The 27579-nt window shown below is 44.7% G+C and overlaps 1 protein-coding gene across 1 annotated transcript in view; it reads right to left on the bottom strand.

Annotated features, from left to right (window-relative positions):
* Positions 1-22906, bottom strand: part of LOC308286906 (RNA-binding protein Raly-like) — a gene marked incomplete at both ends in the record, with an annotated part of 54898 nt that extends 31992 nt beyond the window's left edge. The window contains one exon of the mRNA XM_080728028.1: positions 22657-22906. Within this exon, the coding sequence (XP_080584154.1) occupies positions 22657-22906 (250 nt within the window). The remainder of the gene's footprint in view (positions 1-22656) is intronic.
* Between the last annotated feature and the right edge of the window lie 4673 nt (positions 22907-27579).

Raw genomic sequence — 27579 nt, 5'->3', positions numbered from 1 at the left:
TTTAGACTTCGTCGTACAGTACATCGCCACGTCGCTACAGCAACCAACATAGACAGGTCGATGGTACACAAATCCAGGGACGTGCAGAGAATGTTAGAGAGGCAGGGGCTGACATTTCTAAAAGTGCCTTTTGGTGAAAACATCGAAAATCGCAGACCTCACAAGCTTGGAGTTCGGCTATTTTCAGTGCACACCGAACTAAGCATAATCAAGTACTGGAGATGTTGCGTATGGCATGGATTTCTACACAGAGAGGGCAATTCTTTCAACATAAGATGCTGCACTCAAGTTCAGGAGAGTTTGGAAAGGCAATTCTCTTGAATGCTGCCTTCAGGTATGGCATGGAAAGAGGGCATTTGTATTTCTTTCACCATAGTAAAAACTGCATTCATGCTGTGGACTTTTTTACAGATGGATAAAAGGGCAAGCCCCCTTTGATGTCTATGCGTGTGCATGCCTGCACAAATGCCATCCGATCCTCTGCAAATAACAGTGCAGGCGGTCAGTCCTAGTACAGATTGTGTTTGAGCTTGTAGATCGGCTATTTTAACTAGGTCGATGATACATAAATCCCGCCTGATCCTTTGCAAAGAACAGTGTGTTCTACAGATTGTATTTGTGAAACTAATTGGCTGGATTTACCTGCGGTCTTAACAAAAGCTTCTCTGCTGTCTCTCCAAGTCCCAGAGGACCTCTGTGTGTTATAGTGGTGGCTCTTAAACTTGTTTTTTGCTTCAGTAGTCTCTCCTTTCCCTGATTCCTGAATCCATGTACTCTCCCTTTACCCGACTACAAAATGTTTGAATTCAGGAAACGTTAACCTGGCCTGGACGGCTGGCGTAGTAGACGTCCGGGCACCTACTCTGTTAATCCAGCCTGACAGCGTGTCGCGGGTTTGAATCCCGATCCCGACGACTTTTGCTGCTCACTGTGACTTTTTTTAAATGTTAAAACGTTTAGATAGTTTTACACAAATCTTCTCTTCTGGGGGTCCCTGGCACAAAACATTTTCAGATGGGGGGGGGGGGGGGGGGGGGGGGGCGTTTGGCACAAGCTAATTGGAGAACTACTGATTTTGAAGATTTTTTTAGAATCTTAATGGGTATACTAGTTTATGATGATCTGAATTAATGATGAAAAACATACCATTATGTTATGTACAGTATAGATGCCTTAATGGTCCACGTCACATTGATATAAACCAGTTCAGGAGGGACGACCATTAGGTTGAATGGGCTTTATTGACAAGAATGAAGCATACAAGCAGCAATATAGCACATAGAGATAAGCAGCAAATACAGCAGCAACTAATGACATGAGCAGCAGATAGCATAATGAAATAAGCAGCAAGCATGGATAAATGCAGCACTATCTAAACTTCAAGCGGAACCTAGGAGTGGCATATGGATTCTACCATCGGATCAGTGTACCGCGGGTCACGATATATATAACGTTATATCGTGAATTAAGCTCTCCGTGGACACATGATCCGATACCCCCAGCGGGGATAAGCATAATCCATTGAGGTGGACGCTGGGGATGGCGGTGGGGCAGCGTTGAGCTTAGCAACTGACTATAGCTGTGCAGCTAGGTCTAATGTACTCTGGGTAAAGGGGGGGGCTGAGGCCGCTGGCCCCCGCCCCCCCGGCGCGCTGTCAACCCTTAGCTCGCCCCTCCTGAACTAGCTACGTCATGACTTCCTGCGCTCAATTTCAGGAGGGACGACCATTAGGTTGAATGGGCTTTATTGACAAGAATGAAGCATACAAGCAGCAATATAGCACATAGAGATAAGCAGCAAATACAGCAGCAACTAATGACATGAGCAGCAGATAGCATAATGAAATAAGCAGCAAGCATGGATAAATGCAGCACTATCTAAACTTCAAGCGGAACCTAGGAGTGGCATATGGATTCTACCATCGGATCAGTGTACCGCGGGTCACGATATATATAACGTTATATCGTGAATTAAGCTCTCCGTGGACACATGATCCGATACCCCCAAAGAAAGGACCCACGCGGGTCCCCCCCCAAAACACGCAATGCTTTAGAATCCATAAGGCTCCTAATCATCGGTGAGGATGATTTGTTTCCGCGGGCCTAACAGCTTGGACACTGCTGTGACCAGAAGCGCATATAACTAAACTAACCTATCTAAGCATACAAAAACATTGCGCCCAGCACCCAGAATACTTTATTAATTTATATACATTTAATTTTTATTTTTTAATTTTTATTTTTATGCATTTTATATTTTTTATACATGATTTATGCAGCCCTTTTTAATATTCTACCACCCCCAACCACCTTGCTTTGCTAGGGAAGAAAACCTCCCACAGTATACATGGCTCCGCCTGAAGCGCCCTGATTACTCTCAGCTTGACGCAATCAGTCTTTAATCGACCGCTGGTTCGGTCACTCCAGCGTCGCCTGGCTGCTCATGAGCCTCTGAGCTTGGAGAATCTCTGGCCTGCTGAACCTGATGTAACGCACATAGGCTGCCGATGACCATCGACCCAGGGACTGGATTGTAGCCGAAGGCACCAGAAGGGCTGCTGAAGTTGCTGCTCCGATACGCAGGGAGTGCGGCGTGTAGAGGGCCGGCGCCAGGCCTTCGCTCTGGCACAACGCCTTCAGCTTATCAGCGAACCAGGCTCTTGTCATGGGCCTCCCCTCGGTGTTGCGAAACAGTGGATCATTAGGAGCTGACATCGGCCGGACCGCCAAATATCTCGCCATGGAAGTGAAAGGACAAAAAAGTGAGTTAGTTTTTGCCACCACTACCGGCGTGCCTACGCTAAATTTATCAGTTTTTTGACTTTTTTAGCAAAACAGTATAATGCGTATCTTCCATTACTAAATCAGAAAAGCAGAGGCCCTCAGATGGGTCGAAAGTCAGGGTGCTCGCCGTGTATTCCCCGCAACGTAGGAAAGCATAGAAGGCGAATAATAGAACAGCTTCCAACATGACATTAATGTGCCATGCGAATAGGCCTCCCCTTAATTTCCCCACCAACCTGTGAAGCACCGCTATAGTGATAGGTAAGCGGCTATCATTGCCTTGAGTTCGCTCCTTCTTGATGCCGTTGAGCAACAGGTGAATGGCTGGGTTGCTTAGAATACTTGGTACCGTCGGGTCACGGCAACGGAGATGGAATTGAATGCCCGAAATAATTGCTTTAATGGACCCGGCCTGTAACTTCCTAGATTCGAAAGCATGAACTATGAACGCACACACCATTGGGATATTGAGGGGAAGCAAGGGACATGCAAAACGTTCACAAAAATTGCAGAAAAACCACCATGCTGAGTCATAGGATTTAATGGTGCTTGGGGCAAGGCCCTTACGCATGTATTTCTCTGCGGCCTCCCATAAGGAGACCAGGGGCCTTTCCTGAATTAATCCAGCGACATCTCCGCGAACGGTGGAACCGCCAGGCCTCTGGCTGCGGCCTCCGGACATAGCATGCGGAATTCCTGGAACTTTAAACGGGACAGAGCGTCAGCAATACGATTTTGTTTGCCTGGAATGGACTCTGCCCGCATGATGAAATTGTTCTGCAAGCCTAGCCAGGTAAGGCGTCTTACGAATTTATTAATAATGCTAATTGAAGAGCGCCCTTTATTAATAACTTGAACTGTTGCTTCGTTATCGCATCGAACGGAGATTTTCCTCCGGGCCCACTTGTCTCCCCATAGGGAGGCAGCTACAACAATGGGGTACAGTTCAAATAATGCAATAGATTTACAACCTTGAGGTAGCATTAGCATTTCATTTGGCCATGAACTGGCAAACCATTCCCCTTTAAAGAATCCCCCGAACCCGACGGAGGGGGCCGCGTCCGTAAAGAACTGCATGGCTTCGGAGGCCTCCTCTTCCTCATTGTAGAAGAAGGAGATTCCGTTCCATTGAGCCAGAAACAGTGACCAGAACTTGAGATCTGACCGGCTCCCCTCGTCTAATTCAATAATATCTGAGAGAGCCTTTTTTCCCTTTGATAGGTCGATTAATCTAGACACAAACGAGCGGCCGTGGGGAATAATGCGCATCGCAAAGTTAAGGTGACCTAGCAAGGATAGCAGCGCCCTTTTTGAAACTGCTGGCGCCTCCGCTGTTTCCTTAATAATCTCTCTAATTCTTAGGAGTTTCTCTAACGGCAAGGCGGCCTGCATTAGAACACTATCCAGCATGATTCCTAAGAATTCGATCCTAGTTAAGGGGCCGACCGTTTTTTCTTCGGAGAGCGGCACTCCGAGACTATTGAACACTTTGCGCACTGTCTCAATACCTCTAGCGGGCGGTGCATTAGCAAAATCGTCTAACAAGTGGAGAACGAAGGGGAGTTTAAACGTGTTATACAAGATCCAGCATAGCGCTTCCGACAGCGTGTCGAAAATGCGGGGGCTGCTGCGGCACCCGAACGTTAGCTTTACCGCAAAATACAGTTTAGAACGCTATTGAATGCCAAACAGGTGCCATTGTGAAGGGTGTAACGGCATAACTTTGAACGCGTCCACAATGTCCGCTTTAGCCAGCCAGGCTCCTGGCCCCGCGGATTTTATCATCTGAGCAGCCTGATCTACTGAAGCGTAAAAGAGAGAAAACGGTGGCAGCGGTATTAAACTGTTAATGCTAGGAACGGTGCCACCATGCGGGGCGGAAAGGTCGAAAATGAGGCGTTTTTTCCCCGAGTATTTCCGAGTGGCTAGCCCTATGGGGCTAACTCTGAACACGCCAAACGGCGCTTCGTCGAACGGACCTATTAAGTGCCCCTTTCCCTTCTCTTTCGCCAGGAGAGAATCCACTATGGATGGCTCCGCGAGAGCTGACTTGAGATTATTGCACACATGCGACACATTAGGCAACCAACAAAGCCCCGCTAGAAACCCCTGAGTCAAACCCGTAACCAGATATTTAACCCAGCATTTGTTCGGATGGTCTGATAAGGCAGCAGAGAGAGCCGGCACGTCCACTGGAGTTGAGGGATGCATCTTTTTTATTTTTTCCCACTCTTGGACTCCGGCCTCGTCCTCCTGGGACACACAGATTTGGGGTGGCTGTCCCCGCACCAGCTGCAAGTATGCATATATTTGCATTTAGGAAATGTACAGACATTCTCATTGAACTGTATACACAAAGGAATATTGCGAGTAGGACTATACGGCACCTGCTGTCTTGGGTTCGCTGACTGCCCGTACCCCATCTGCGGGTGCTGATTAGCGGGCGGGAAGGATTTGGGCTTACTAGCCGGATTCTGGGAACCGGTCTTGGGGCATAAATCGGTCCTGTGGCTGTGTGAGTCACAGACCGAGCATGACAGCGGCGGGTGCGCCGTGAAATGTCGGCTAATCAGACTAAGGTCTTGAACAGACCAATCGATGCGCTGGTTGAAGCGCTGAATGTGCATCGCTGCCTTCGAGGAGAAACTCTTGTGATACTCATAGAAGAGTCCTCCCCCATAAGTGTAAGCTAAGTCGGAAATTATGGACATGTAGGTGTCCAACTCTGCCCTGCGCTCCTGATAGAACTCGCACATAGTATCGCGATAAACCCCAAAGGCCACATTAAACTCCGGCAATGTCAGTGACTTAGACAATCTAGGATCGTTGTCCTTCAGAATAACTGAAAAGTCCCCGCAGTCGAGGAACCTCTCAGCCGAGGATTCAGCGGCGCATAAGAGAATCTTGACCAGATTCACATCCTGACCTGCCAACACATTTAGAGCATATTTAGCGGTGGTTTAACCCCAGCCAGCAATAGAGCCAAACAAGCGGTGCTTATTTACCTGCGAGAATCTGGCTTCTCAGCGCATCGGGGATGGCAGCCGCCGGGGAGATGAACGGAGACCCCGCTGCTGGCGCCGCGACTGCGGTTCCCAGATTCCTGCGAGGGATGAAGGGAGCCTCGCTGTCCCTCGGTGGAGCCCCGCTTGGCCCTGAACCTCCGTTGGACGGGCCTGCGCCGCTGTATTCCAGCAGCTGGATGCGCTGGTTCATCCCCGACAGGGTGGACTTCAGGTCCGCCAGCGCTAGGAGCACCTCCACGCTCGCGCCTTTTCCCCCGAAGCCGTCCTCGCCGCCGGCGGGGACAGGAGTGCTGCCGCTGGGTGCGCCGCTGCCGCTGGGTACGCTGCTGCCGCTGGGTACGCCGCTGGGTACACCGCCTTTCTTCTTTTTCGGTGGAGCCTGGGTGTCGGCTTTTGCAGGCCTCTTCCCCTTGCCTTGCCCTTTCCCCTTGCTCGCCGGGGGCTCTTCGCCGGCTGATTTGCGCGCCGCGCACATAAACTGGAACAACCCCTCGTGGCCGAGCCCCATCGGGGGTGACAACCCGTTTACATACAGCTCATCCAGGATCCTATGCACTGGCCAATCCGATGGGTTCAGCGACTGGTGCAGCCTAGGACTTCTGCGAGGAGTAGCTGGTTCCTCCTGCTGAGCTGGTGGGACCCCGGAGTCCGGGATCATCTCGACTTCCTCTCCCTCACCCTGGGGGTCTTCCGGATCCGACTGAGAACTTCCCGACATGGTGAGTGGACTAAGAAGTAATAATAAGTAATAAACAAAATAGAAAAAGCACCTCATTGATCTACTGATCAGCGACCGCGCAGGCTGGCTAGCCTGGTAGCAGCTCCCGACGACGTGGCAACGTTTGTAGCGATTAGCTCTCGTAGCAGTGACCTCCGTGGCAGCGTTGAGCTTAGCAACTGACTATAGCTGTGCAGCTAGGTCTAATGTACTCTGGGTAAAGGGGGGGGCTGAGGCCGCTGGCCCCCGCCCCCCCGGCGCGCTGTCAACCCTTAGCTCGCCCCTCCTGAACTAGCTACGTCATGACTTCCTGCGCTCAATTATGCGCACGCGGGTCGGCACAAAATGAACCCCACCGTTCATAGGATGCAATGGATGGCACTCGTGTTTAAAAATGCATTCCATCAAACTTTCAGATGCCGTTTTTCTCCCAGTGTGGAGGAGGAATGCTTAGGATTTTTACTGTAAATTCTCACTCTTGAAATATATAATCCTTAGTTTCTGTTGATTGTAAACAATAATAGCGATTCAAAACAGTTGTCCTCAAACCCCACCTCCATTCACCGTCATCAGAACAGAGGGAGCGCTCCTCATGATCAGAGCGTCTACTGCTCGCCCAGCTGCAGTCCATGAAGCCTAATTTATGCTCCGTCCTGCGACGGTGTCGCGCGCAGACCTCCAAGCTCAGAAGGGTTGCATTGGTGACGCGATGTGAGTTTGTATATCAGCTACTCTTGACGCGGAATACCGTTGCGCAATGAAGTATATATGTCTCGATAAGGGCGCACCCATGGGCGCACCTCACTAGCACAAAAGAGGACGTTGAATAACCAGTGCTCCCCAAAGCAACAGGTTTGGGGATCTGTTGGGAATTGATTACATGATACAGTCAGCTGTGCATTAAGTCTCAATGTTTGTAAACAAATAATTGGTCTATACACCTGTTTTGTTGTCCAGATTTGTGGAATTTACAATAGATTTTTTTTTTTTTTCCAATTCGGGCATTAAACAGACACTCTAGAGACTTGCAAATGCAAAATGGGAGTAAGAAAAGTAAGCAAGAGCTCTCGTCAATAAACATGGTAAATAAGAGTGCAGAGAGAAGTGCCTCGAAGAAACTTGGATGCCATGCTCATCTATAGATAGATGAGTCGTATTAGAACTCTTTAAAGAAAAGTTATATTACTGCGTACTTGGGTTCCATTTAAGAGTGCTAGCACATACAGTAGGTATCAAAAACTGCTTACAATAAACTTTTTATATAATGTAATCACCTTAGATTTGTTGGACTACCGCGAGGGCCCTCATCTGATCCGTTGTCTGTCTACACTTTAATGATGAGCATAGCATCTATTTCATCTGCCGCAACATAATATCTGAAAATAATTGCCCCTCGTGGGATCAATAAAGTAGTTTGAAGTTTGGAGATGTGTGAAAGTAAGAAGTTTTCCTGGTACAGTACGGTATATTAAGAAAACCAGGAGTGTCGTTATTTTAGCTTTAATCATTTTGGCATCGTCTCACGTCATCTCTTTTGGACTGCATTTCCTAACACTTTCACTCAGTGCCAATTGCCTATAATCCTGGGCTCTGCTCTCCCTCTGCCGCGCCCGGGGAGACAACGGACTGACCTCATGCTTCCTTCTATGCATGAGGAGTCCAAGTTATTCCAACCAGTTCCTTTCCCCTCCATCAGGCGCCCCGGCTGGCCAGGGGGAGGTATTATTGAGACCAGGATTACTGCATGTTTTTGTGAGGGTATCAACCCTAGAAGACACGGGGAGAACATGCAAACTCCACACAGAAAGGCCCTATCGCCAACCCCACCTAGGGTGTGAGCGCTGATGACGCGGAGGGAGGAACACGCCGCCAGTGCCCACAGCGTCCCCCGGCTGAGAGTGATGATTGCGACCGTCAGGTCGCAGTTACTACCAAAACCTCGACAGGCTGTCTGTCAGTCTGTCAGTCTGTCAGTCTGTCCGTCACGTCACACTTTTCCCCAACTCATATCTCCGCCACCGTTGCCCCAATCCATGCCAAACTTTGCACACACACTCCTTGCCTGCCAATCCACAACCTCCACCCCTCCCGGGACCCCCGGAGCTCCAGGGACCCCCAGGGACCCCCTGTCGCCGCCGCCAAAAAGTGCTTAAATGACCAATGACCACCCCAACAGGGCTGTTCACGGGGAATTCCCAGGGACCACCGACTCCTGGTGCTCCAGAATGGATGCAAAAGTGGTCGCACCCCTAGTGGAGGACCCCCGCCACTGCAGCGCACATAAAATGCCGTAACTCGGGCTAGGAGCGACCGGGAGAGCCGGGGCCGGTACCCACGCACGGCGCCAAGAGAGCCGTCAACATGAATCTGTCCCATATAGCGCCACCATCAGGCCCATTTTTTCAAACACATTTTTGGACACTGCTCCTACAGATTTTGCCCTAAAATCACGCAAATCGGTACACAGTATGTCTACACTCATGTCATCAACATGGATCTGTCCCATATAGCGCCACCATCAGGCCGACTTTTTCAAACACATTTTTGGACACTGCCCCTACAGATTTTGCCCTAAAATTACGCGAATCGGTACACAGTATGTCTACACTCATGTCATCAACATGGATCTGTCCCATATATTTTTTCAAACACATTTTTTGGACACTGCTCCTACACATTTTGCCCTAAAATCACGCTGCGACCTGACAGTCGCTTATCTCCCAATTAGGGAGTCTTACTGGTAATAATATAACTAAGAAAAATATGAGATTATGTTGATTGGGGAAATGACATGACATTATGCTTTATTTCCTACTTATTTGAATAGCTTGTAGATACATGAAAATAATCTGCTATTCTCTGTGTGGCACCGACACAACTAAGCATAAAGATGTCTTATCCTAAGACAACCTGATAAAGCTCTAAGGACTGAAACTTTGTGTTTTTCTTCCACGTGTATTGTCCGTCTTGTCTTCTCTGACGCACCTTTCATTTCGAATAGTCGTGCAAAAGTCTTGCTTGGCCCAGCCTTGTGGTTAAAAGCACCCAGCCTGTCGAGGGCTCTGAGCTGAAATGTCACTTTGAATATAGATCTCACTGTCAAGAATGTGGATGTCAAAGAGAATATCTTCTCTTCGTTTTTTAATAAAACATTCAGAGGAAGGATGGGAAGGCCTGAGGCCATCACCTTTTCCTTCACCATAAGCTCGGTGGAAGCGGATTGTTGTGACTTAACTTAATTATTTATTTATCTGGAAAATAAAAGTTGTATGTCAAAAAAGTGAAAGCTCTATAATTCTCGTCATTGCTGCATTGAGTGTTTGTGCAGGTGACAGGGGAATCCCTGTCTCTACAGCTCTTTAATAAGCATTGATTTTCAGGTCGGGATATCAATTTTATCCAATCAGGAGAGAGAACTCTTACAGGAAGAGAAAAATTGCATTGGAATGGGAATACTATAAACACTGAACACTGATAAACCATCGTTGTAGGGTTCTCTCTTGTCTTGATTGGCTAAAATTGTTCATCACTATGGTTTCTATCTGAAATACATTTGTGGTTCCTAAGCAAATGTTTGCGTGTTAAACATTTTCAACATTATTACAAATACAGTCCACATTTTGTACGCTTTTTCAAAATGTTTAAAAAAAAGGAAGAGCGAAAAGCTCACAATGCATCGCGCGGCAACCCACTGTGAGCTTGTAGATCGGCAATTTTCAAATGGACAAAGCTTAGAATACAGGGTTAAAGAGGTTAAACCTTATAGTCAGGTTCACTATGTTAATAAAGGTTTATTCGTTGGATTTTTTTGGAGATTTGTAAAACTATACATTTTTGGAATCTTCAGAGCATGGGGAATCCAAAAATCTTTGTTGGCATTTGCACGGACATGTGCAAAGCCGCCATTTTGGACGTTCAAAATGGCCGACATAAAATATATAATTTGTGCTGTCTTGGCTTCTAGACAACCTAGAAACTTAATTAAACATGCCAATCCTATGTTTTCTGGGTCAAGGAATCGAATGAGTGAATGGTGGATGTAAAATGTTCTGGACCCCCACCCCCTTTCTGGGGGTTATCTATTTTGGGACCTCCCAGAACAGTACGCCAGCCAGTTAATGTCCGATTTTCATAATATTAGAGTTGTTTTGTAGGTTTTAAAACATCCTGAGTTCATTTATTAGACTTTTAAAGCAGCCAGAATAACCTTTCTGACTTTTGGTTGGGGTCTTTCCTCACCTGGGACCCCCGAGACAGACCCCTGAACCTATCTCAGTAATCGCTCTGCTACTGCTCCAGAACAATGTTAAATTAGATCATAATTGAAGCAAAAGTTGTTGTAGCTGGGCTCTGAAAACAAAAATGATAGTAGCAAATACCTTGGGGGGTCCGGGACCCTGGGGGGTCTCAGAGTTACTACAGGGGGCCCGCCAAATATTGATGGGATCTTTTTTTCTTTTTTTTTGCATTTGAAACTGAAACTTTGAATGTTTTTATGTGTCCTGGGTTTATTACTATCAGAACCGTCACATCTTGACCGTATCTGTCTGTCTGTCTGTCTGTCTGTCTGTCTGTCTGTCTGTCTGTCTGTCTGGACGGGTAACACTTGTCTTTTTTGCTGATTGACTCTCACACTCTGACATCCCACTCTAACAACACTGTGATGTCAGGGGAACCAAATCCCCTTTATGCCCATATATGGAGATCCCTGTGATGCCAGGGGAACCAAATCCCTTTTATGGACAACTAGGTAGTCATCCGGCAACAGCTCACAGCTGTGAAGCTGGGAGGAGTTCAGATTGACAATCAGGTTCACAGGAAGGGAGGGGGGCGAGCAAAGTGTGGAAGTACAGGGGAAGGGCAAGGGCCAGCCAACATGTCCATTTATTGCACTGCACTCACACTGACAACACAACACAACACAACACAACACAACACAACACAACACACACACACACACACACACACACACACACACACACACACACACACACACACACACACACACACACACACACACACACACACCTCTTTGTTATTGTCACCCCAAAACCCTCACCAGATGCTCTTAAAGAGCCCATGGTCAATTATGCCCAAAAAGATTCACTACAATGGAGTCATTTCAGACATGCAGGACCTATTTGTCTTCATCATTGTCATCTTCAATGTCCAACCTAATAGTGTCTCCACCATAGCATAGAGTGAAAGGCAGGTTATTTGAGCAGCTGCACCGTCCCTTGCAAACTGCTTTGCAGCCATATTTGATGAGCTCAAGTACTGCGTTTGGAGCAGGGAGGGCAAGACACCTGACTGGAACATACCCTCCACTCTCTGAATTCCATCTATTTTCTTCGATTGGTGGAAGCTCAGAGCAATTTATCAGGTATGATTTATCCCGCATTGTGACATAGTTGGCACAGAGGATATGTGGTAGCAGTGCAGCACGAGTTGGAGGTAGCATCTCACCATCCAAGTTAAAATGCTCCAAAGACTGCAATGTTGAATAAGCTTGGGAGGAATGGAAACCTCGACAAGGTCCTTGAAGTGGTTAATGACTTGGACATCATCAAGCTTCAAGTAGGCATTGACCCATGTCTTTTTGGAGATTCCAACAAATGCTCTTCCCCAGCCAGTACCAGAAACATGTTGTAGACCAAGGAACCCTTGACATTTGTGACACTTGAAATCGCTCGAATATATCTATTTCCTTTTTTTTCGGTAACAGCAGGAGGACATCGGTGTTGGGTGACCAAACACATATGTCTTGCAAAGCACCATAAGCCGCAGAGGCAAGGACTTGATGAGGAATCAGGGTATCAGCCTCTTCATGTGTGTGCACTTCCACAAAATCATGTCCCTTGATGAAGATATCGTATTATGATGACTACTTTGTCATACCTGACAAATTGCCTCAAGCTTCGATCAATCGAAGAAAATAGATTGCATTTAGAGAGTGGAGGGTATGTTCCAGTCAGGTGTCTTGCCCTCCCTGCTCAGAAGTCAGTACTTGAGCTCATCAAATGTGGCTGCAAAGCAGGTTGCACTCCTCCCTGCAAATGCTATGGTGGAGACTGTCAACACAATTAGGGAGGGCATAGTGAATCTCTTTGGGCATAATTGACCATGAGCTCTTTAAGAGGATAGGGTGCAGGTTTTGGGCTGACGATTAACAAAGAGGTGTGTGTGTGTGTGCGTGTGCGTGTGCGTGTGCGTGTGCGTGTGCGTGTGTGTGTGTTGTCAGTGCGAGTGCAGTGCCATGAATGGACACGTTAGTCTGTACGCCCAAAGTGAGAAGTTGCAATACCTTAATTCTTGCAATCCCTGCAGTAACACCTGTCAACCATAACTGTCTAACACAAACATGTTATAAATAATACTGAGAATACTAATAAATCATCGAAGTACAATACATAAACCCAGGATACATAAAAACAGAAGTTTCAAATGTAAAAAAGGAAAAAGAAAATCCTTTCCCATCAAGATTTGGCGGCCCTCTGTAGTAACTCTGAGGACCCCCCAGGGGTCCCGAACCCTCTGAGGAAGACCCCTGGTATTTTGCTAACCCATTTTTGTTTTCAGAGCCCAGCTACAACTATTTTCATGCTTCAATTATTATCTAATTTAACATTGTTCTGGAGCAGGAGCAGAGTTACTGAGATACTATGGGGCTTTTAAGCCGTGACATCATTTTGTAGGCAGAGGAGAACTCTGCCCCCAGAGCATTTTCTGTCCCTCGCTATTTCAACAGATCCGAGACAAAAATAACGACTAAAGTATAATTCTAACACTTTCCTTTCAACAACAAAGAGAAGAAAAATTTGTAAGTAGTAAAAATAGTAAAAAGATTCACGGAAACTGGAGGCAGAAATTCTCCTCTGCCTACAAAATGTGTCATACTTAACAGCCCCATAGGCTCAGGGGTCTGTCTGGGGGGTCCCAGGTGAGAAAAGACCCCAACCAAAAGTCAGAAAGGTTATTCTGGCTGCTTTAAAAGTCTAATGAATGAACTCAGGATGTTTTAAAACCTACAAAACAACTCTAATATTATGAAAATCAGACATTAATTGGCTGGTGTACTGTTTTGGGAGGTCCCAAAATAGATAACCCACAGAAAAGGGGTGGGGGTCTGGAATATTTTACACCCATCATTTACTCAGTCGATTCCTTGACCCAGAAAACATAGGATTGGCATGTTTAATTAGGTTTCTAGGTTGTCTAGAAGCCAAGATAGCACAAATTACGTATGTTATGTCGGCCATTTTGAACGTCCAAAATGGCGGCTTTGCAAATGTCTGTGCAAATGCCAACAAAGATTTTTGGATTCCCCATGCTCTAAAGATTCCAGAAATGTATAGTTTTACTAATCTCCAAAAAAATCCAACAAAAATACATAGTGGACCTGACTATTATATCGCTGCTAATTGTTGTGTCACTGCAGTGGTTCTCAAAGTGGATTCCAGGGTCTTTATGGGGGTCTAAATTGACCCATACATGTCTGTAACTCTGACCGTGTACAAACGGAACCAAATGCACCCGTTTGTGTGCTGTCAGAGTTAAGGGGAGACCTTGAACTGTAAAAGAAACACTTGAGAAACACTATGTCAAGGTCGTTGCACACTGCTGCGTTTTTTCGGCCAAATATAGGAGCAAATTTTGGAGCATATATAGATAAAGAAATCAACCTGGGTCCCTTGCTCTCTCTCTCCTTGCCCTGAAAAACGCATTTTGAAACAAACAAAAACGCAGCTTTACTGAATGTGTTCACATGTCGCTCTCCATGGTGCTGAACAGCAACCAGCAGCCATATAAACATGGGTCAGGGCCTGGGCCGAGGTTGCCGGAAGGAAAAACCTGGGTGGGGAAGTGAATGGTCACCACTCACCCCTCCCCCCAACCCAACACTGCTGAAGTGCCTTTGGGCAAGGCACTGTACCCCCAAATGCTCAAGTGGAGCTGCACTGTGGCCAACAGTATAAGACTGTGGTTGTACTGGTCAGCTCCCAGGTTTTAATGTGTGTCTGCTATGCGCAGGGCTGTGGTGTATGGCAACTAAGTACATTTACTTAAGTACTGTACTTACAGTAAGTACTTTGAGATATTTGTACTTTACTTGAGTATTTCTAATTCTACTCCACTACATCTCGGATCCACATATATACAAAATATACATTAACAACTTCAGCTATTAATATACATTTTGGCCATTTGAAAATAGCCGATCTACAAGCTCACACTGTGTCGCGATGCGAAGCATCATACTTTTACTCAAGTAGATTTTGAACACAGGACTTCTACTTGTAAAGGTGCCCTCACACCAAAATACCTAGAGTGGAATCCGCCAATGCATTTCTATGAGAATGGAGCGTTTTTTGCAGAAATCCTCTACTGGCAAAAAAACGCTCCATTCTCATTGAAATGCATTGGCGGATTCCATTCTAGGTATTTTGGTGTGAGGGCACCCTAACAGAGTTTGTTCTACCTTGCGGTATTGATACTTTTACTTAAGTAACAAAATGTGAGTACTTTTTCCACCTCTGTGTCTGTTGGCTGCTGAAAATGAGCACTTGTGCTCAGCTACTACCCTGATGGGTAAAAACTAAAGAGCAGAAGCTGCATGCTCCATATCTCCACAATTAGACCATTATAAAAGCACAACGGTACACTAAACCACATGGGTTTGTACCTGTAGGGGCTGTAGCACTGCACACTTAAAGTCCCATTTTGAGCCATAAAAATGGCACAGTACTCCTGATGAATCTGCGAGTGTGATCAAAACGATCCCTTCTATTACGCTCTTCAATGCCTTTCGTGTATTTTAATGTATTTTCTGAATGGCCTTTGCGTTTGAAGTGTGCTACACCAAAGCAATAAGCCCCAAGAGGCTGTGGTTTACAGTGGTTTTAGAAGGGCTAAGGGGAGGCACGAGAAAGTAGTGCCTGACTATGTAAAGCACCTTAGATAAAGGCGCTATACACAGGGACGTGCTGGCCATTGGGAAAAGCGGGCCATTGGGAAACTCCCGAACGGCCGGTTCATTCTCCGGCCGGTCCAGGCCGGCCAATAGGAAACAATTAAAAATAAAATGTCCGCCTTCGTTCCATTTTGGGGGCTGGGCGGCCAACAAAGTAAATCGTCACTGTCGGGCAGAAACCTCGTATCTCAAAGTTTCAAATTTGTACATTTTTTCGCTAAGTAAAGCCCTGCTTCATCATACAAGGCTGTTGCACAAAAGTTGTGAAAACAGCAGATCTACAAGCACACAACGCCTCGCGGTGCGAGGCGTTGTGTGCTTGTAGATCGGCTGTTTTCACTCGTTTAAATCATTTTAAAAACGATAAATACAAAACAAACGGTTTTGGATATACAAGGTTTCCACCCCACAACAACGAAATATAACTCATGTAATTGGCCCACTAGCTTGTCACTTGTCATGATCTGAAATGGCAAAGTAGAGATCTCTCTCTATAGTGTGCAATGAGGGCCTCTCCAACTCTTTTTCCCAGGCTGAATCAGGGGCCCAGCATGTCCCTGGCTATACAAATTTACCAAATGTTACGCAATATCTGCCTTGTTTTAAAGGTATATTCTTTTGGTTAAAAGTGTTTGGTGGGGGTAAAGAAAAAACAAATTATTCTGATAGTGAGCATTACTTTAGACAGTGTGTTCAATAACAGGGGTCTCCACATCTTTTAGTAAACAGAAAATACATTTTCCAGTTGGTTGGCCAATTTCCAGGTCCAATTTTGTCTGCTCATTTCCTTGTGTCACCACTTCCAATTTCACTTGTTTATCCTGCATCCTGTATGAGTTCTCTCTCCTTGGGTAAAATTGGCATCCTGAGCTGAAAATGTGTTTTCAGTTTACCAAACAACCAGGCAATGATTTACCGTCAGAATATTCAACTTATTTTAACGAAAATGTCACTTACTGCACATTCAAAGCCATTAAACCTTAATTTAGCCTAGACTTATTTAATGCATTAACTATTTTTTTTTTTTTTTTTTTTTGTCTTTGAATAGATCTTTTTAAAAGCGAACATTTTAACTCAAATATTTGATTCTGGGTGGTCCCTGGAACAACCTATTCTGAGATGTGGGTCAGTGGCCAAATACATGTAATTTTGGTGGTCCTTGAAATGAAAAAGTTTGAGAACCACTGATTTAGAAGAAGGATTTAGAAGACATTTATAGAATCGGGTAAAAAATAATCAAAGACTTGTTTACGATTTTTCAAAAATAGCAGATCTACAAGCTCGCAGCGTGAGCTTGTATATCTGCTATTTTTGTAATAGTTGAAGCATCAAATAATGATTAAAGTGGTTCAAATCCAAAGTGACACAGATTTGCGTTAAGGCCTAAATAGTCTAGTAATTCTAGGAAAAAAATCCACTCAGGTTGGAAAAAATGTTGTTATTTAGTTTCTCAACTGATTCTGACAGGAAATTAGGTCTACTAGCCAGGATAAAAAATCTACCATGATCTGCTCACTGCTAGTACCCCAAATATGCCTTAATCCAAGATGGCTGCCACCGCAGGTACCAAATGCCAAAAATATGCATATCTTCCAAACTATTAGGACTATAAATGAAAATAAAGTGTCTAATCCTATGTTTTTCAGGTCAAGGAGTTCATTTATTATGGTATTATGTGTCCACGTGTTACCTATTTTCAGATAATTTCATCAGACTATAATTTATGTGCAAACAATATTCGGTAATTATTTTCTAGTTCATTCAGTCTTATTTGTATAATCTACAGCTAGTCCCAGTTCTGTTCAATATTGCTGGCAGTAGCCTAGTACTGAGCCAATTGATCACCATGGCAACCCCAGCCAAGGCCTGCTTAGGTGAATTCCCTACACCTGCAACATCCCCTACACCTGTATTTGATTGGAGTCAGTCTCCACTCACCACATTCACTCTGCAGCCACTCATTCACACAGTTATTCCCCACAGACAATCCACCTCACCAGGACCATTCAATGAAAGGGAGAAGTCTACTAACTTGAAGAATGAGATGGCATGTGTCATCTGTAGAGAAGAGATAGACCCAGGCAAGTCTGACTATGTCAAACTAACAGAGAAAGGGTGTGCTGGCATTAACAAAGCAAACAAATAGAGAAAATTTGATGTTCCAAAATTGGTTTTTGACAAGAATCATGATATCCTTGTGCACAAAGTGTGCAGGAGCACAAGACAAGACAAGAGGACGGGGATTTGAACAGTCAACAAGTCTGATATGGTTGATGTCCACCCCAGCATGTGGAGAAGTCAACAGGGCCATGAGAGAAGTGACCGGCCTTCAAGACATCAAGGAAGCAGTGGTCCACAAGGACAGGGCAGCTGCTAGGATGACCAGAGATGCCAAGGATGTGCAGATCATCCTGAACTACTTCTCTGAACGAAAACCCTTCTCCCGGGATTCGAAGGAACTGCATAGCCTGTCATCTGGAGTCATAGCTGACAAGTCTGTGAATGTAGAAAGAGCAGAGTCAGTTGGTCATGCCATACTGAAATCTATGAATGGCAAATCGGTAGCAGAGCACACGTTCCGCAAGAAAGATCAAGTCACCACACTTGCTGCCTCAACTTACATTGCCATTGAAGGGGAATGCCTGGAGATCGACCCGAAACAGTTGTTCCAGCGCCTTGTTGTGGCAGGAACAGGGACTGTTGACACAATAACCTTGTTCACATACGAGTTGTCAGCTTACCCCACAGCTCTGTTTGACAACAATCTCCTGATGCGTCTGCCAGACAAGGCCAGTCTCCAGACAGGCCTGGTGAAAAAGGTGCCATCCTGTGTAGTAAGTCAATGTCCAGATGATGTTGTGTACGTCCTTGATGGTGGTGCACTCATGCAACGGCTGCCATGGCCCAAACAGACAACATATGCCAATCTATCCAGTTTGTATGTACATCGCCACTACAGACATGCAGTTGTCATATTTGATGGTTATGGAAGTGGTCCCTCAACCAAGGATGAAGCACACCAGAGACGTTCCAGGTCAAACAACATTGGAGCAGAAGTTGACTTCAAGCCAGAAATGCAGCTGACCATGAAGAAGAAGGAATTCCTCACAAACCCCAGGAATAAGCAAAAGTTCCTGTACTTCATTGGCAGTGAGCTGGAGAAAGCTGGAGTTGAACTCTACCACAGTTCTGCTGATGCTGACTATGACATTGTGTCAACAGCATGTACCATGGCCAAGAGGAGGTCAGTGGCAGTGGTTGGGGATGACACCGACCTGCTGGTCCTACTGCTGCACCATCTCAGTCCCAGACATCATGTAATTTTCTTACAGACAGCCAGCAAGATTCTCAACATCTGGATCCTACAAGAACATCTAGCCCCTGGCCTTACGGCATCGTTGCTCTTCCTACATGCCATCACAGGGTGTGATACGACATCAAGGCCACACAGCATAGGGAAGGTCATGGCAATGAGCAAATGCCATCAGCTCAAGGACCCTGCCAGTGTATTCATGAAGCCAAATCAAAGCCACGATGATGTCAACAAGCATGGCCAGGCCGCTCTAGAGGTCCTGTACAACTGTAAGCCTGGAAATAGCCTTGACTTTGAAAAAGCAGCCAGGTTCAGTAGCAAGGTGGCATCCAGGTTTGTCTATCTGCCTCCTGAATCTCTCCCACCCACTTGTGATGCAGCCAAGTACCATAGTTACAGAGTGTACCACCAGGTACAGACCTGGCTAGGCAATATTCTTGATCCAACCGAGTGGGGATGGTTGCTCCACAAAGGACAACATGTGGGGTCAAGCCAGTGAGGATGCAGAGGGATGCTGCTCCAGCATCCTTGCTGAAGCTTGTTAAATGCAACTGCCACAGCAAGTGCGACAAAAACACCTGTTCCTGTCGCAAGAATGGACTGCTCTGCACCCTGGCTTGTGGTCAGTGCAAGGGAATCACCTGCGCCAATGTTGCAGTGAACAGCGAAGAGCTTATCGAGTAGACTGTCTGATGCAGTGAAGAGGAAGCAGAGTCTCTGGATGACGATGTGGATAAATGACGTTTGAGTAGATTATAGGCATTTTGAGTTTTCTAGCTGATTTAAGTTGTGTCATGCAATCAGGGAGGTCACAGTCAAGCTTTAAAAAAACATCTGTGCCTTTCATTGTGCCTTTAATTTCTTGATGTTTTTTTTTCTTTTTCTTATTGCATTTAATGTTGTGATTTCACCTGTAAATGGCATTAAAATTTAAGTTAAGATACAAAAACAAAATCTCAGTCTTATTAAAATGCTATTAATCAATTCCCTGGCCCAAAAAACATAGGATTAGACACTTTGTTTATATTCATAGCTCTATTAGTTTGGAAGATATGCCACGTTTTAGAATTAAATGCTCGCAATGGCAGCCATCTTGGATTTAGGGTACTAGCAGTGAGCAGATCAGGGTAGATTTTTTATCCTGGCTAGTAGACATAATTTCCTGTCAGAATCAGTTGAAAAACTAAATAACACAATTTTTTCCAACCTCAGCCTTATTTTTACTGGACTAAAATGGGTTAAACATAATGCATTTATTGTAAAGCTTGCACGTACGCAGGATGGTGGGTGAAACAAAACAAGCCCTCATCTTCTCCTGTCATCCTCTAAGAAAAATGCAATTGCAAAAAGTAATACATCCGTTGGAAAGTACAGCGTGTTGAGATGATTGGAATGATTAGTATCAAGCACCCGGACTATCCGTTTTATGAAAGATTAAATGTCCATGCCTTATTCTCTTCGTACCAATTCCACTTCATAAAAGTAAACATTTAACTTAGTAAGCTTTAATTGTACGCAAGAGCATAGTGACATACATTAGAAGGTTCTTTAAGCTCCTTTGTATTTAATTCCTTGAATGAAAGGACATCTGTGTTTTTGTGGATACTTTTGAGACATCTATATGTCACATTTTACCAAACGTTTTTTTTTTATGTGTTTAGAAATAGTGAGAAGTAACCAGTACATTAACAAATTAAGTCCTAACTTATACCAAAGTTATTCGAAAATAGATGTCTTCCAATAGTTCTCTGTTTTCTACAAACAATAGAGGACTTTTACTTCAATCTGAGTACTTGATCTTACCTCACTGGCTTGTAGTTTGTTTCTCACCTTCTTTCCTGTCTCTCTTTGTTTCTCACCCCCTTTCACTCTGTCTGTCTGTCTGTCTCTCGCTTTCTCTTTGACTCTCCTCCTCTATGTGCCTGTCTGTCTGTCTGTCTGTCTGTCTGTCTGTCTGTCTGTCTGTCTGTCTGTCTGTCTGTCTGTCTGTCTGTGTGTGTCTCTCTCTCTCTCTCTCTCTCTCTCTCTCTCTCTCTCTCTCTCTCTCTCTCTCTCTCTCTCTCTCTCTCTCTCTCTCTCTCTCTCTCTCTCTCAGCTTCATGTGTTTGTGTCCTTTCAGGCAGCTATCTCTCACTTTCAACCTCATCTTCAGCCCCTTTGTGTTTCTCTTTCATTATGCTCTTGCTCTCTGCCCTTTTCCACTTCTCCACTCTGTCGCCTCACACTCCATCCTTCTTGTTTGTTTCATTCCATTACTGGCTGAAAGCATAGTGTTTGTCACCATGGCAACCCAGCATGTAGTAGCATCACTCTCATCCACCTTTCACATCAACCAAGGACACAGTGACCACCATTAAGACTGTGGCTGTACTGGTCAGCTCACAGTACAACAGTAGAATGCTGTGGTTCTACTGGTCAGCTTCCAGTGACCAACAGTAAAAGACAGTGGTTATACTGGTCAGTTCCCAGTGACTAACAGTAAAAGACAGTGCTTATACTGATCAATTCCCAGTGTCCATAGAAGACTGTGGTTGTCCTGGTCAGTTGTAATGGATTGCATTTGAGAACCACTGATTTAGAAGAAGGATTTAGAAGACATTCATAGAATCGGGTCAAACATATTCAAAGTCTTGCACTAATTTTCACGATATTTTCAAAAATAGCAGATCTAAAAGCTGTGAGCCTGTATATTTTTTCGATAGCTAAAGCATAAAAATAATGGTTAAAGTGGTTCAAATCTAATGTGAAATCTAGTGTTCCCAGTCTAAATGGCTTAGAAGAGGTGGTGCCATAGTTTTGTACTTTTTCTGTTTTTCATGTGTCTAGGAGGTTGACAGTTCTTCATTAGACCCCCTGGTGTGTTTTTTTATGAGCAATTATGTATTCTCTTGGTATTTGTTTGTTTTCTCTTGGAGGCTGCCACCTTGTGGTCAAAAGTGTCAGTTAAAAAAACACAGATACGATTACATCACAGAATCAACTCCTCCCCTAATTACCATTCACCCAACACTGTGGGGTGTGGCTAACTTCAGCTGGGTCACCACCCACCATGACATCCATGCATACTTAATGAACTGGGGGTGTGGTCACATAAAAACCCAATTTTAACTCTTTCTGTATACTTTTTTGGAAAAAAATCTTCCTCCTAGTATAATCATAATACATAATAATCACAATACATTTTAGAGGGGGGAAAAATCATGGCACCACCTCTTTAAAACACTGGTTCTCAATAGGGATGGACATCGGTATCGGACAATATCAAAAATCGGCAGGTATTATATCAAACCGGCCGAATCGGTGATCGGCAGGTCACTGACATAAAACCGGTTTTATGCCAATTGTGTCTATGGCACTGCACAGCATGATGCTCTGGTCCTGTGACTAAAGTAAACATTAGCAAGTAGCAGCCAGTCTACTTAGTGGCAGCCTACAGAATACAGATGGTGCTGATTACTGCAATGTAAGGATATATTCCATAATCCTGTGTCAATGTCGTCTCCAAAAAGAAGGAGAAAAAAAAAACAGACGGTCATATTAGACAGGATATTGTCTGTGTTTTTGGATATTGTACTATTGTGATTGATTTGGCATTAGTGTTCTTCTAGCTTATTGGTACTCAAATTGAAGTATGTCTTGTAGGCCTACTTGGCCTGAAAAAAGGGTATTTGAGCAACCCTATTTTCTAGTTCTTAGCTAAAGAAATCGGTATCGGAAAAATCGGTTTTGGCAGGTCAGACCTTCATAAAACCGGAGGATCGGTATCGGCCAAGAATTTTGCAATCGGTCCATCTCTAGTTCTCAACATCAGACAGAAGGACAGACATAAGAGTTTCAGACTGACCCAGTTTCTGTCCGGCCAGCACCCTGCTGTTCTCGCCCACCACGGCGCCGCGGGCGTGCCTCTCGCAGGCGTACTGGATGAAGGCGAAGCCCTTGTGCACGGAGCAGCCCAGCACGCGGCCGTACTTGGAGAAGATGGCCTCCACGTGGGACTTGTTGACCACCGCCGTGTTGAGGTTGCCGATGAACACCCGCGAGTTGATGGACCTGGGGTCCGTCTTGTTGGTCACGTTGCTGGTCTGCAGGGACATGGCTGGCTCGCTGCTGCAGCCCGGGGCCTACGCACGGACAGACGGACGGACGGACGGCAATCCCTCACGATGGACGGACAGGAAACGAAGAAGGAACAGGGGCGGCTGGAGGGAGAGAAGGATGGATGGAAAGAGAGAGAAAGAGAGAGAGAGAGTGAGAGTATGTTACATACAGTCAGATGTCCCATTTCAAAACTTACTTACACGTCGTGCAGTCTGGGAATTATTATTATTATTATTATTATTCAGAATCATGCAAAACCACTAGTTTGACCCCTCACATGCTACTTAAAGCATTTTGGTGTGTGTGTGTGTGTGTGTGGTGTGTGGTGTGTGGTGTGTGTGGTGTGTGTGTGTGTGTGTGTGTGTGTGTGTGTGTGTGTGTGTGTGTGTGTGTGTGTGTGTATTTTGTCCTGTATAACTTTCAGCAGCCGTCACAAATTTTCCTAGGGAAACTGAATTTCAGTCTTTGTGAGATGTGTTTCTAGACAACTTTATAAACATATTGATGAAGATTTTTATTTTATTTATTTTTTCGTACAGAAATTTATTCAAGGACTTTTTAAGATATCCCCTGACTACTGCCATTGGCAAGACAGTGATTTTCAGGGGATTTGCAGAACATTGAGCTTGTAGATCAGCTATTTTTGCTATTTGTATGACCTTCTCTGACTTCAAAGTTTAAATCTACCTATGTAGTGAGGGAAAGTTAGCCGATTGCTACATCCATCTGGGAACTAAATCTAAATCAATAGCTTTCTTCACAGATTTGTTCATCAAGGTGTCTACTATCACCTCTGAACTTTGTCAAACCCAACTCTGTTGACATACTTTGTGGGAGCCAATCAAAGTTGGGGGTATCCAGAGGGCCTGGGATTAAAGGGGGAAAAATAAAAAATGGCCAATATGAACGTATGAGGAGTGTAATTAGGGTATTTTTGGGCTGCTGAATCCATTCCAACCATTAGTTTTCAGTTAAAATGACTCCTTGGCCATAAAATAGGCCTAATTGGGCAGGATGGGAGAAAACAATGAAGAGAGTAGGAGAACAGCGAGAACAAGCAGAAAGCACCGACAGACACATGAAAATACATTCATTTTCAAAGTGTGCCCTCAGCATCCACCATGAAAAGGTTTCTCTGATCAAGGAAGTCAGAGCAGCTACTGTACTGGATATCTGTGATTCCACAGTGAGACATGCTCTATCGATCACATCAGAGCAGGATTTGAAAAGCAAATGTACTCTGCGTATATGGTCTGTCTCTCCCGCTCCGTTCCTCTGTGCCAACTCCCACTGTGTCTTCATAAATAATGAGCAAAAGTTGAGAAGAATAAGTAACAGAAGCAATAAACTTGGGAGGAGATGGGAGAGGAGAGGAGAGGAGAGGAGAGGAGAGGAGAGTCCTTATTTAAAACATATATTGTACCTTTGTTGATAAAGAAATATGTTTAAATGGTTATGCTTAAAGCCGGTTTCATAACCGTGTGGGGACAAACATAGCCAATGTACAAGCTCACAACACGTCACAAAGAGACATCGTTAGCTTTTAGATTGGTTATATTTAGTGCACTAATATGAGTTATGGCGAGTGTGAAATAAGTTTGAAAATCACACATTGTCCATATTTGCTGTTTATTGTTTATTGTTCCCCATTACCCACTTAGTAGCAACAGCTACTCAAGATTCAAGATTCAATAACTTTATTGCCATGTCAACATAGTTGATAGGAACTTGTCTTCAAATTCAGATTCAGATTCAGATTACTTTATTAACCATTGTGTAATACACATAGGAATTTGCTTTGGCATACTACATTTTTGCATTCAAATCATTTTTTCACATAACATAAAAACAAAAAACAGACAAACACCAAACAACACCGACAGAACGCAACACGTAGTCACCACAGCAGCCATGGGCGGCGCTTTCTATGTCTTGGTTTCACTCTCAGACATAAAACATAAAACTAGGACAGAGCAACGACCGGAGGCGTCAATTGGCGCTCTGGTTGTTGCTGGTTGATATTGATGAAAAAATTGGTACGTATATCAGGGGCTTAAGGAAGCAAGAAACTCTACACTGCACGCACGCACACACACACACACACACACACACACACACACACACACACACACACACACACACACACACACACACACACACACACACACACACACACACACACACACACACACACACACACACACACACACACACACACAATGCTGGTTCATTATTGCGGAGTGTGTGTCCGTTCTCTGTAGCGTCTCCATAATAATTAACAATCATAACATCAGCTTATTGGAGGACAATGAGTTTAATGAACGAGAGGAAGGTCACAGCACGCTGAAGGTGTGGGCTTATCGCGCACACACACACACACACACACACACACACACACACACACACACACACACACACACACACACACACACACACACACACACACACACACACACACACACACACACACACACCCTAGCGCATGCAAACTGCAATACAAGGATTACATGCATAATGCACAATAGGTAGATAGACCTCTATTGATCCCTTGGGGGAAATTCGGTTGCTGAATAGTGCACATAATGCATATTTATTCACCGTTACACACAAATGCATATGCGCATACGCTGGGGCAATGATGCATAATACTTAACAAGTACTATTTACTGTACACACATCGTGCACGCACAACATACACATACAAACACACTGATGTACGTTGCTTCATGATATCCATAATTTTTCTTTTCTATTCTGACCATGTACCTCAAGTATTTGACAATTGACATGGTCTTGTCTCCTTATTAGCTGTTAGCAAATTATGTAGCTTATTGGGAGCTCCACCCACACCTTTACACCTGTAAACGTACATGACAATTCTCTTGAAGCATGAAACATTCAAATACTGTACATAAAAATTCACAAGCACAAAAGCGCGCACGCACGCGCACGCACGCACGCACGCACGCACGCACGCACGCACGCACGCACGCACGCACGCACGCACGCACGCACGCACGCACGCACGCACGCACGCACGCACGCACGCACGCACGCACGCACGCACGCACGCACGCACACACACACACACACACACACACACACACACACACACACACACACACACACACACACACACACACACACACACACACACTAACCCTAACCCAAGTCCTGTGGCCTTATACCCTAACCACTATCCCTAAACCTAACCCCTATCCCTAAACCTAACCCCTAACCCTAACCCTAACCCTAACCATTGTGGGGACCTACTATTTTGTCCCCACACTGTCAGAGGTCCCCAGGTGACTGTGTGAACATGCGTTTAGTCCCCATAAGTATAGCTAGACAAACTCACACACACATACGGGAATCCATTGACTATGCACGTACAGTTACTTTTATTTCTCCATTATGCCTTAACCACTTCGAACCTATACAGTACCAGTGTTGTAAAAAGTACTCAAATATTTTTACTTAAAGGGGGCGGGACACCGGCCGAAATTTAACATTATGATACAGTAGGTCACGTGGTCTTTCTTCCAACGGTCTGAAAAGGAGGCGGGGCCGTATCAGTTATTAGTGAATGTATACTTCGTCCGTCGTGCGGTGCCGCGCACAACGTGATGTGTTGTTGTTAGCTGGTAGCGCCGCACCGCACGGCTATTTTCAAGAGCTATTGTGTGTGTGACACACACACACACACACACACACACGCACGCACGCACACACACACACACACACACACAGGCTACCACAGACTTCAGTCCTCCGGAGCTCCGGTGAAGCACTGGAGCACTTTTTAGCAGAGATGGCTGCTAAAAAGTGGTCCGGAGCTCCGGTGAAGCACTGGAGCACTTTTTAGCAGAGATGGCTGCTAAAAAGTGGTCTGTGCTGCGGAGGATCCCTCGTTCTAATCTCTGACACCTTTTTGTTAGAAGACTTGTACCCTCTACGCGGTTAGGGGGGATTCTATAGCAGATTATATCAAATTTTTACCCCTAGAACTGCTTGTTTTAAAATTAGTTTTATGAATTGTCGCATTTTCTCCTCGCACAGTTCTGTTGGGGTTGTTTCACTAGATAATCAGCGCTCAACTCCGCCCCCTCCCGTCATATTACCCAATCAAATTAATTTAATTCAGTTACTGTACAGAAAGTACTACTTTCAGTACAGTAACTACAATAAATTAATTTGATTGGGTAATTTAACATGGGGGTACATGACATCATTAAAAAAATTGGCTAATTTGATAGCCATAATTAGCTGTTTTGGCCGTGTCACGCCCACTTTAAGTAAAAGTATCAATACTGCGATATAGAAAATAAATACCCTTTTACAAGTTAAAGTCTGGAATTCATAATGTACTTGAGTAAAAGTACGAAAGTATTGGCATCAAAATATACTTAAAGTACCAAAAGTACAAAATGTTTGAAAATAGCAGATCTACAAGCTCACAACGTGTCGCGATGCGACGTGTTGTGAGCTTGTAGATTGGCTATTTTCAAATAGCATAGGTATAAAATAGGTCTAAAGTGGATTAATGTATATTTCATAATATTATAATATATATCTGCAAAGTATCCTGTAACTAAAGTTTTCAAATAAATGGGGTGGAGTAAAAGTACAATATTTGGATCTGAGATGTAGTGGAGTAGAAATAAAAGTA

The sequence above is a fragment of the Nannobrachium achirus genome (genome assembly GCF_963921795.1).
Source record: "Nannobrachium achirus genome assembly, chromosome: 6".
Classification (NCBI taxonomy): domain Eukaryota; kingdom Metazoa; phylum Chordata; class Actinopteri; order Myctophiformes; family Myctophidae; genus Nannobrachium; species Nannobrachium achirus.
The sequence above is the reverse complement of the archived record's forward strand: the minus strand, read 5'-3'. Positions and strand labels throughout refer to the sequence as shown.